This window comes from Prunus mume, linkage group LG8 (genome assembly GCF_029339155.1).
Source record: "Prunus mume cultivar Tortuosa linkage group LG8, ASM2933915v1, whole genome shotgun sequence".
Classification (NCBI taxonomy): Eukaryota; Viridiplantae; Streptophyta; class Magnoliopsida; order Rosales; family Rosaceae; genus Prunus; species Prunus mume.
In genome coordinates this window covers 1,815,734-1,826,229 of record NC_142705.1, presented here as the reverse complement: position 1 = coordinate 1,826,229, position 10,496 = coordinate 1,815,734, and the positions used below count along the sequence as shown (strand labels likewise).

At 38.3% G+C, this 10,496-nt stretch overlaps 3 protein-coding genes across 3 annotated transcripts; 2 read left to right on the top strand and 1 right to left on the bottom strand.

Annotated features, from left to right (window-relative positions):
• Positions 1–891: 891 nt before the first annotated feature.
• Positions 892–3,153, top strand: LOC103341206 (uncharacterized). Its single transcript, XM_008244688.3, has 6 exons — positions 892–1,129; positions 1,233–1,395; positions 1,483–2,097; positions 2,356–2,454; positions 2,548–2,688; positions 2,797–3,153. Exons 1-6 carry the CDS (start codon positions 1,077–1,079, stop codon positions 2,950–2,952), a joined length of 1,227 nt encoding a protein of 408 aa, XP_008242910.2. The 5' UTR covers positions 892–1,076; the 3' UTR covers positions 2,953–3,153.
• A 72-nt stretch (positions 3,154–3,225) lies between these two features.
• CRR6 (chlororespiratory reduction 6) lies at positions 3,226–4,829 on the bottom strand. Its single transcript, XM_008244689.3, has 4 exons — positions 4,525–4,829; positions 4,208–4,339; positions 3,901–4,109; positions 3,226–3,802 (listed from the first exon to the last, which is right to left on the bottom strand). Exons 1-4 carry the CDS (start codon positions 4,736–4,738, stop codon positions 3,596–3,598), a joined length of 762 nt encoding a protein of 253 aa, XP_008242911.1. The 5' UTR covers positions 4,739–4,829; the 3' UTR covers positions 3,226–3,595.
• A 1,762-nt stretch (positions 4,830–6,591) lies between these two features.
• Positions 6,592–10,493, top strand: LOC103341208 (uncharacterized). The gene is made up of 9 exons (XM_008244690.2): positions 6,592–6,914; positions 7,039–7,235; positions 8,197–8,378; positions 8,502–8,786; positions 8,868–8,926; positions 9,017–9,053; positions 9,175–9,246; positions 9,471–9,795; positions 9,895–10,493. The coding sequence occupies exons 1-9, from the start codon at positions 6,800–6,802 to the stop codon at positions 10,267–10,269; spliced, it is 1,647 nt and encodes a 548-aa protein (XP_008242912.2). The 5' UTR covers positions 6,592–6,799; the 3' UTR covers positions 10,270–10,493.
• The last annotated feature ends 3 nt before the right edge of the window (positions 10,494–10,496 follow it).

Below are 10,496 nucleotides of genomic sequence, written 5' to 3'. Positions count from 1 at the left end.
TTATAAAATTAATTTTTTTGGTATTACATTAATTTTAATTTTTCAAATAAATAGACCTAAAAATATTTAAATTCGGAGAAGATATGATTTCATCAAAAAAACATTTGGGGAGCATGAAAACCACAAATGAGCAAACAACATGTGATTTTTTTTTCAAGCAATTACTGTAGCCGCGAGTCCTAGCTTTTTATGCTGACTTTCTTCATTTTTCTTATCTTTTCTCGGGTAGTTCTCTCTTGCAAAATATGTAAAAATATATGTAAATGTACATTTTATTTTACATCTCCATGGTGGTGATGTATATTTACAACCATTTACATCTCCTCATTGGAGATGATTCCGGTGACAAGGGGTATATATTTAACATACACCCCCATATACACCTTCCCATTGTGGATGCTCTTATAGGTTTAGTATAAGAGTTTGTTTTGGAAGGATAATGAAAGGGAAGTTGGAGACTATGTAATTTTATATGTACAACATGATACAATCATAAAAAACACAAAAACGTAGATGTGAGTTAGGCTAATTGGTTAGGGCAATGAGTCTGCCATTTGAGCCCAAATTCGAATTTCTCTCCCTGTAAATTATATCAATATAATACATACACACACAAAAGCTGAATTTTTGGGCCTGCTTCCAAGGCTCCTAATCATATCCAAGCCTATTTTTATTGGGCCTTCATTTTTTTCTTAACCCTGTCGACGCCCTCTTTATTGGGCCTTCACCTTTTCTGTTCCAAGCCCAAGCCCGAGCTTATTTTTCAGTGGAAAAGCGTGCGTGCGTTTCCACTCAAATTTATTTGTCAACGACCTTACAGTTGGTTGTTGGCTATTTTACCGTTACAAATCCCGCCCACCTTAACCGCTAAGCCACCCCCCTCAAAATTCCCAATGCAAAGAGCAAAACCTATTTCCCTCCTCTCTAATCTTGATTCACAGATTAACGTCTCTGCACTCTGCCTCTCGTTTTCAACACTAATCTTTAGTCTTTAATAATAATATATATTAGGTATTCTGTAGCTTTGATTTTTCTTCTTCTTTTCTTTTTGGTTACGGTAGCTCCTCTTCATTGAAATGATGCGTGCACCTTGTTCCAATAATCCTCCTCCTCAACAAATCCCAACAACGTAAGTCATCGAGGAGAACAAAAATAAGTTTTCCAGGCCAACTAGTTCATGAACTTGTATGTATATGTGAAATCAACATGTTAATTTCTTGTTCTGTACGCAGAAGAAGATGTCACTGTTCCCCTCATGGGCAAAAATGTGGCTGCAGTGAAAAGATCAATCAGCTTTCAGATGAATTAAGTCAAGGCTCTCAGCTGAAGCCGGATGTTGGGTTACTTGCAAATTTTGAATCCGAGAGGGAGAACGGACATTTTCTATCACTTCTTGTGAGTAAAACTTCATAATAGTTCCTTTGCATTTTACATGTTTTCTTGTTCCAAATTTTCATACATGTATAGTTGCATCTTCTCCAGACTTCTTCATCCTCGTTCCGACAACCACATGAAGCTTCAAAACCCACGAGCCATGTTCAAAACAAGGAGGAACACTCTAATTTGCTTTATCAGTCGGACCACTCATCATCACCAGGGCTAATTGTTCGAAGGAGTTTGCATGATCCGCTTTCAGGAGCCACCATAAGGAGCATAACAAGTTGCATTGCTAACACTTCAAACCTCAACTTACCTCATACCATAAGCCAAATTGGAAGAGCTAATTTTCCAGGTTCACAGAATGATGAGCTTAATTCTGGAACTTGCACCACATTAATTCTTGGATCTACTCATCTTCGCCATATTTCTTTTTTCCAAAGTCTTTTTGGGCTGCCTAACAACCTTTTGCGGTCTTTGTGGCCTTCCATTTGGCCTCCCCACGTAAGTGCAGATTCTACATTTCGATTCGGCCAAGCTTCTGCCTTTTCTTCTGATGATAATGGGGTCCAAAATGTTACCCAAATTGATCTATGGAGGCAACTACTGATGGAATCGACTCTATATATGCATACACCGGCTGACAGCTTGTTGGAAGGTTCGACTTCATTTTTTGTTGTAACAGCTAACCGTGGAGTGAACTTCAGGCTTGTCACAGAGGTTTGTCTATTATTTCATTCTATCTTAGGAAATCTCTTTTCAATGACTACAAATGTGAAGGTGCAGCATGGTAAGCCCTGCTTCCTGTACAGTGTCCACCCGCTGATTCTCAGCCTAATATTAGACATATATGTATAACTGTATTGAACCAATAACTAAATGATTGTATGATCATTAGATCAATCTGTTATAGCATTATACAATAGCTTGTATAATCATTTGATTGCATTGCTTTCGTGTTTAATTCTACATGAGCAGAATGCTGGAGTTATTTACCAGCGGCCTCTGCACGTTTCAATTGAAATGCGCAATCGTTCTGGAGCTATGTGGCTTGATGTGGATAGCATGTCATATGAGGTATTCTCAAATCAAAACTTTCATTTGTCACTCAGTTTTTGTCAATAATACTTTAGTATCTCTTTTGTCTTACTTACTCCTGGCATTCTACAGGAGTTGTTGGCTTTAGAAGATCATATAGGGAATGTCAGCACAGGATTATCTGAGGAAGCAGCTGTTGCGTCTCTCAAGCACAGCAATTACTTTTTGTTTGCAGAAGAAAATGCTCAGAAAGACTTTTGCAGCATCTGCCAGGTATTTTGCTTATACTTTATATTAATTTAACTTTCTATCAAGTTTCTGTGACTAAGCGATGAATGCCTATCAAAGTGAATGGCATTATAATGTTGGTCTTCATGACAGGAGGATTTCGTAGAGGAGGATGAGCTAGGAACATTGGATTGTGGTCATGGCTTCCACATTGCTTGCATTAAACAATGGCTGGGATATAAAAATGTATGTCCTATATGCAAATCTCCCGGTTTATGTATTACACGCCCCTCGTCCTCACATATTTAAAGTCTGTAAAGTATGTCTTATGAAGCTGAATTTTTCTGAAAAGTACATGGTGAGGATTGGGGACTACTCTATATATGTTCTGTTTCTCCATGTTCACCAGCCTAGTTTAGTTTAGCTTCATTTTCTTTTTCTGTAAATGTACAGATTATGTATAAAAAACAATGAGGATATCTTAATGTATGTACTCTAAATTTCTCACTCTGGTGCGGATTTGAACGTCATGTATGATGTATGTTTATTTATGCATGATAATGTGGGGAACAAGAATCAAGATGAACAGAAACATAATTTTTTATAACGACTATTCTAAGGAGTACCCAGTAGTTCATGGCAATATGTATCTGTTGAACATCTATGAACCACCTTTTCTCAGACAATTACTTTGTGAAATAGAATTTGATGAAACCTGTATCAAAAGTTGAAGTTAGAAAGAACCATTGTGCTACTGAAGAAAGGATCCTCTCCTGCTCTAGTAAATCATTGGTTTTAGTAGCAGCTTCTCTGTGACATCGATTCACTGTCACCATCAAAGAATAGGGGTGCAACTCCTTGTGACAGTAAATTAGGCTCACCATCAACGCCGGGACGGGGTATTTATTTGTCAATCATGTATGACATTAGGAAACTCTAAGTTAGGACTTGTTTATGATGTTTTCAGTGGATGTTTATCGATCAAGTCATAGAGCTCATCTCCAATTCCAAACCCAAGCATCCTAGCCATGTCACTGGTCTTCAATCTAGGCTTTGGAATGTCATGTTGCTTCAACCATGAGTACACAATAAAAACCTTCTGCATAACGAATAGTTCCAGTGCCTCAGGATTGAAGACCACCCCCATCCTCGTGTTCATCTGCAAAGATAATATTTCAAAGGTCATTCCATTAAACAATGGCAAGCCCCTCCTCACTCTCAAACTCTGACACAATGGCATTGTTATAAATACAATACCTGGTGTGGAACCAACATGGCAGCATAACGAGCCAGTTCTCCGGCTCGCCAATCCAAGAGGACAGGCAACCAGGGATAGGAGGCATCAAGTCTCAAAAACCAGAGTCTTATATCAGGGAATTCTGATAGTTCTCTAGGATCACGTGGATCTTCTCTTGTATAGTTAATGGTAAAGCCAATTGTACGTTCAAGAAACTCTTTTGGCTTGGCTGGTTACAAAAATTGCAGTAATACTTCATCAGGGTTTTGCATAAAAAGTCATCATGAACTTCGACTTGTAAATCTGATGCTCAATTGATTGCTTTACCTGATGAAGGATTGGTAATCCCAGTTGCAGAATGAAATGGGGATAAGTCAAGACCCCGAATCACATCATTATCAAGAACTATTTCAAATCGACCTTCACTTGGTGGCATTGGCGGTTCAACTTTACTAGTGTCTGTCAACCACAATAATTCATCAGTTAGATTTGACCAAGTTTTCATATCCAATATATTGGTTGTATAAAAAAGTTTTGGCCTTTTATCCTATTAAGGGAACAAGCTTTCTGAAGTTGTCCAAAAGATAAAGGGATATAAACAAAGTGAGCAGAGAACCCAATTAATGAATTAAGAAAGGTTTTACCTTCTTCCTCATCGTACAAAGAGATGTCAAAATTCCCAGATGGATTGAAGGCAACTGAGACTGCCACTTGTCCTTGCCGCCTATTTAAGTTTGAAATGGCCAAAGAGGCTATGGAATCTGAGATGGGTGGTCTAAGGGGAGTCCATGGAGCAGGAGAGGATATGGCCTGTCTGGAATAACAAATGGGAAGCAGGGTTTGGAAGATTGCAGCCATTGCTGTTGAAGCTGCCAGCCAGCCTCTCAGACAGTTAATACAGTTGTTTTTCTTTCTTGCATTTTCTTGTGGCCTTTGTGTTTTGAATGCTCATGTTATCCCTTTATGGGTTTTTATAACATGTGCCTCATCCTCAGTATCAAATTTCAAATTTGGGCTGGGCTGGGCCATCAATCAAATTTGAATAATGTGGTTGTGATTATGTTTTGGAGCCCATGAATGAGGAAGGCCAATCTGCAATTAGAGGCCCCATTGGGCAGTGCCTGTTGCCTGTCTGTTTCAATCAATGTTTGCCTTTTGCCACACAACCTTTTCTTGTGTACCAACCAGAGCCTGCCAGCACAATATATTATCAGTAAGAATCATCAACCACCACTTGCCAATCCATCCATAAACCACTTCATGTTGTCAACATAAGATATAATTAAGAACAAAAAATTGGCTCAATTTCGTGTTATGAAATATGAAAAAAAGTTTTAAAATGACGACCCCAAAACCTATCTGTCTGTCACTCTGTCGTTGAGTCTGTTTGGTTTGCTTCTGTGCTGCCACATGGGTTGGGTTGGGTTGGGTTTCGTTTGAAGTAATTCCACATTTAATTGATGATTTCTAGGAAAGAGAAGGAAAGACGTGTGGCGATAATGCACCTCACACTCAGTTTGCGTTCTTTTTATTGTTGACACCAAATTTATTTCTATATGAGAAGACGTTTCGCCCAACTTTTACTTCTATATTACTCCTACCTAATGATCATATATTTTTTCAAAAAATAAAGAAAAATATATCCATAGCTCTTGGAAATTACTAATTGAAGTTCAAAGTGGCATCCATAATTTTTTTTTTTTTGGTCTGGGCATCCATAAAATTTAGAGGCTTTTCATCTCATAAACAACACATGTGAGACAATTGACGCAACAGGGCATCCCATGTACATTTGGTCGATGACAAAAAAGAAAGGCATGGTCCCAATTCAGCGTTGGTCTAAGCCTTTCATTTCGTGCCCACAACTCATTCATCTTCTATGTAACATAATTGTGAAAGGGTCCATAATTCATCATTTTGTTTATTTCTTTTGGACGAATTCTCTGTTCGTAGTTCTACCGCAAATCAAATCAAAGCATCCTTTTCCAATCACGGGTTTGTTTTTCTTTTATTCGTAATTTTTTCATCTACTCTCGATGACTTATGACTCGTTTGAGAGGGTTTCAATATGGTTGATGAATAAAATAAAGTTGAAGTTATTTAGTTATATCAAAATAAAGAAAATAAAAAATTGATATTCTTAACACAGTCAAGTTTAATGGCAACTATACCCCTCTGGCAACTAACCGAATGCAACAAGATGAGATGCTTCCTTCTCCAGTGGAAAAGCCAAGAGACTTGTCATGTCATGCTCCTCTATTTTCAGTATTTTTTCAATTCCCTCCCATGCGGCTTTACTCTTTTGCTTCTTCTCTAAGCAAAAGATCAAAACAATTGACCAAAAAAGAAGCAGCAAAATATTTGGAGCAAGCCATTGCCCACCTACCTACTTTAGCAGTAATATTAACTTGATATTTTTCCATAATTTCTGCAACGAATGTTTAAAATCCAATTATGAATCAGATGTCTTTATTCCCACCAAGAAAAGCAAAACCCAAATAAATAAATAAAAACAACAACCTTCTTCTACACAAAAGAAAAGCATCGAAAGGTTGCTTGGCGAAAATAAATTAAAATCGCAAAAGAGAAACGGAAAATATAAAAGGGTATTTTCGTCATGAAAAAAATACCGACAGAGAACATAGGGCCAGCGAGTGCCAGTCGCTCTCCAAACCGTAATAATCGAAAACCAAAGATCTCAGCTGATATATATTATATAGTAAATTACAATCTCTCTCTCTCACTCACTCAGTCTCTCTCTCTCTCTCTCTCTCACACACACACACTCACTCTGAATTAACAAAACGGACGCAATTAACAATTACACGCGGCTTTTTCTGGTTCTGGTTTGGGATAGGTTTCTAGCCTCGTGGATATTTTTCTTAGTCTGCAACCCAGAAACAAAAACCGCAACCCAAAATGTTATGTTTTAGATCAAACCCACCAAAAAGATTCCTTCTTTTTCTTTCCTTTGCCCTCTTCATTGCTTTAACTTCAGGAAGCTCTCACATTTCGCACACTTTTCGAACAACAGGTACTGTATAATTTTTTTTGCTTTTATTTGCCTAGAAAATGGTTATTTTGTGTTATTCAAGAAAATGGGTTATTGTTGATGTTTTGTTTTGCTTCTTTTTTTCTTTTCCTTCTGGTTGGTGCAGGTGTAAGGGTAGGTGGTGAGAGTGAGTATGAGTATGGTGGAGCGGTGACATGGGACACAAGGAGGTCTCTTGCAGAAGGAACTGTCCAAAACTCGTCCTTGATATTGGCTGAGGAGAGAACATACAGGAAGGACCCTCTTGATGGGTTCAAGAAATACACTGGTGGTTGGAATATCAGCAATGAACATTACTGGGCTGTGAGTTCTCTCAACCCTTGATTAATTTTCATATCCTGGCTGTTTTCTTTGTGCTTTTTATGATTTGGGTTTCTCTGGGTTTATGAATATAATCATGTTGTTTGGGCTGTCTTGCTACTTGGATGGACTGTTAAATGGTCCTTAAGAGTTAAGACCACAATTGGATAAAGAGCAGCTTACGCACTAGAATTGGAATATAAAAATCATCTGACATACCACAAAGTAAAGCAGCACCCAGAAAGAAAAATTTGGACTTGCTAAGCACGTGCCATTCTATATCAGATGGGATATAGATTTCCGGAGCTGAATAGTCCACTGCTGCACCCAAACTCATCTTTTTCCGTTAAGCACCAAACCCCTCTTTGCACCCATATATGAATTCTAGCATGTTTTCCTCCAAATAAATTAACCTTTCAGTACGATAAAGAAGCAAAGAAATTATATCTGCTACAAACCAATAGTGCAGAAGGAAGGCTCTGTTTGTTTTGTGATTTTTATATTAAATTGTTTGCCATGGCAGGCACTTTGAGTGCAGTGCCGTCATGGATGGGCAGCCTCCTCTGTTTTTTCTGGACAATTTGAATCCACTAGTAAAACTTTTAAGGGGCAAGATGGTTCATTTTGAAAATTTGCTGCTTTCCTTACTGACATTGTGGTTGTTTAAAACTAATTTTTGTCTCTAATTGTCTTTCCCTAGATTTTGAAGCATTTCAAGAAAGAACAGTTCTTTCTACTTATAAATGCAGGCCTTGAACTCTGCCAAGAATGTTATTCATAAATTAATAATTTATTTTGTATTTTGCTGATGTCATGTGTTTTCTTTGTTTCTCAAATCCTGTTTTTATCTTTTTGAGATTGTTTTTAGACCCTTTTTTTTGTTGAGATTGTCTGGAGATTGGAATGTATGTTTAATGTCTCTCAACAAATATACATTTACATTGATTATTGATGTATGATGTAGTCTGTTGGATTCACTGCGGCTCCCTTCTTTGTCATTGCTGGTGTCTGGTTCGTGCTTTTTGGGCTAAGCTTATCCTTTATCTGTCTCTGTTACTGCTGTTGTCCAAGAGAGCCTTATGGTTATTCTAGAACAGCCTATGCTCTCTCTCTCATCTTCCTTATTTTATTTACCCTTGCGGCAATGTAAGTCTCCCTCCCTCTCTCTCTCTCCCTCTCTCATACACACATTTGATTCGAATGGACAAGTACTGCCTTCAATTTTTGTGAGCTGATGACATCCTTTAATGTTTGTCTGGTCCATTCTAGTGTTGGATGCATTGTTCTGTACACTGGCCAGGGAAAGTTCCACAGCAGTACAACAAACACACTGAAATATGTTGTGAGTCAGGCAGATACAACTGTTGAAAACCTCAGGAATTTGTCAGGTTATCTTGGTGCAGCTAAAAGGATTGGAGTTGATGCTGTATTTCTGCCAGCAGATGTTCAAAGTAACATTGACAATGTTTTAACAAAGATCAACTCTGCTTCCAATACACTTTCTGATAAAACTGAAAAGAATTCAAAGCGTATACAAGATGGACTGGATAGCATGTAAGTAGATTTTCTAGAAGATCTGGGGAACTTCTGCTCACAATACGGTGTATAACATTTATCTCTTTCTATGTTTTGCAGGAGACTGGCTCTCATTATTGTTGCTGCTGTTATGCTCTTTTTGGCCTTTCTTGGATTTTGTAAGTCTTCTATTTTCTTTTGATTAGAGGCAGGGATTTTCAAGATTTGACTATTAACATTATATCTTTTTCTTTGACTACTTGTTGCAGTATTTTCCATTCTCGGGATGCAAGTCCTTGTGTACTTGTAAGTGAAATATAGCTTGAACTGTCTCCTTTTTACTTTTTAAGAGAGATCTCAAATATTGGAAGCAGTTGTGTCTCAGTGCTCAAATATATTTTCACAAACACTTGCATATTTGATGCAGCTTGGTCATTGTTGGGTGGGTTCTTGTTGCAGGCACATTCATTTTATGCGGTGTATTTCTCCTTCTCCATAAGTAAGTACTGTTTGGTTATGTTCACTTCATATTACTTTCTTAGTCGCACACTTATATTGAATCATCATATTAGCCTTCAGTGTGACATTTAGACGCATCTTAGTTATCTCATAAGAACAAATTTATGATATGAGTGTCACTCAATCTAAACTTATGACTGTTCTGCTGCATTTGCTTTGTCCATCTGTTTTCAAATCGTCTAACTTCTTGTCCTATTTGCACAGTGTGGTTGCAGATGCATGTGTTTCCATGGATGAGTGGGTCATGAACCCCACAGCCCACACTGCATTAGATGATATACTCCCATGTGTGGACAATGCTACTGCTCAAGAGACCTCTTCACGCACCAAGGAAACAACCTACCGACTCGCTACTGTGGTTAACCGTGTCATCACCAATGTCTCGAATAAGAATTATCCACCCATCGCGGGACCTTTATATTTTAATCAGTCTGGCCCACTGTTACCCGTTCTTTGCAATCCATTCAATTCTGATCTCACTGATCGACAGTGCAGCCCTGGTGAAGCGAGCCTGCAAAATGCCTCAGAGGTAATATTAACGGCTTATCTAAAATTGACATACATGTTGCCTGCATCTTTCTCTAAGTTTGGAAACAAGGACTAAGACTCAGGCTTTTGTTTCAAGCAGGTATGGAAGAAGTATGTTTGTGAGGTTTCCGCGGCCGGCATTTGTACTACACCTGGCCGGTTGACTCCAACCTTGTACAGCCAAATGGAAGCTGCAGTAAATGTGAGTTATGGTCTGTATCGTTATGGTCCATTTTTGGTTGATCTGCAAGACTGCACGTTTGTTAGGGATGCGTTTACAGACGTGAGTAACCGGAATTGCCCTGGTCTGCGAAAGTACACTGGCTGGATCTACATTGGGTTGGTAATGGTATCTACAGCGGTGATGTTGTCATTGATCTTCTGGGTAATCTATGCAAGGGAGCGAAGGCATCGAGTATACACTAAACAGTTTACGGCTAGAACTGCAGGGGATTTCCAAGACAAGGGTGCTTAAACTTTTTTTTGGTCTGAAAGGGTGCTTAAACTTAAAACATATGTTTTCGTCCAACCATGTACATTGGAGTGATTTTAGCCTGAGGTCTTTTGTACATTGTGGTAGTTAATCTTTAGGTTTGATTATTATGCAGTACTCAGTTGTGTTTGCTCAGAACTCAGTTAGACAAAGTAGTAATATTTCGGAGATATCATTATCGTTATCGTCCATTTTTGTGCTTTTAATAG

What these genes read in the sequence shown, in the direction of transcription:
- LOC103341206 (XM_008244688.3), top strand. Translation starts at nt 1,077, where the DNA reads ATGATGCGTGCACCTTGTTCCAATAATCCTCCTCCTCAACAAATCCCA. An exon ending in GACATTTTCTATCACTTCTT is followed by an intron (nt 1,396 to 1,482) that starts GTGAGTAAAACT and finishes CATCTTCTCCAG; the next exon opens with ACTTCTTCATCCTCGTTCCG. An exon ending in ACTTCAGGCTTGTCACAGAG is followed by an intron (nt 2,098 to 2,355) that starts GTTTGTCTATTA and finishes CTACATGAGCAG; the next exon opens with AATGCTGGAGTTATTTACCA.
- CRR6 (XM_008244689.3), bottom strand. Translation starts at nt 4,738, where the DNA reads ATGGCTGCAATCTTCCAAACCCTGCTTCCCATTTGTTATTCCAGACAG. An exon ending in TTTGTACGATGAGGAAGAAG is followed by an intron (nt 4,340 to 4,524) that starts GTAAAACCTTTC and finishes TGTGGTTGACAG; the next exon opens with ACACTAGTAAAGTTGAACCG. An exon ending in GATTACCAATCCTTCATCAG is followed by an intron (nt 4,110 to 4,207) that starts GTAAAGCAATCA and finishes TTTTGTAACCAG; the next exon opens with CCAAGCCAAAAGAGTTTCTT.
- LOC103341208 (XM_008244690.2), top strand. Translation starts at nt 6,800, where the DNA reads ATGTTATGTTTTAGATCAAACCCACCAAAAAGATTCCTTCTTTTTCTT. An exon ending in TTATTTACCCTTGCGGCAAT is followed by an intron (nt 8,379 to 8,501) that starts GTAAGTCTCCCT and finishes GGTCCATTCTAG; the next exon opens with TGTTGGATGCATTGTTCTGT. An exon ending in GCCTGCAAAATGCCTCAGAG is followed by an intron (nt 9,796 to 9,894) that starts GTAATATTAACG and finishes TGTTTCAAGCAG; the next exon opens with GTATGGAAGAAGTATGTTTG.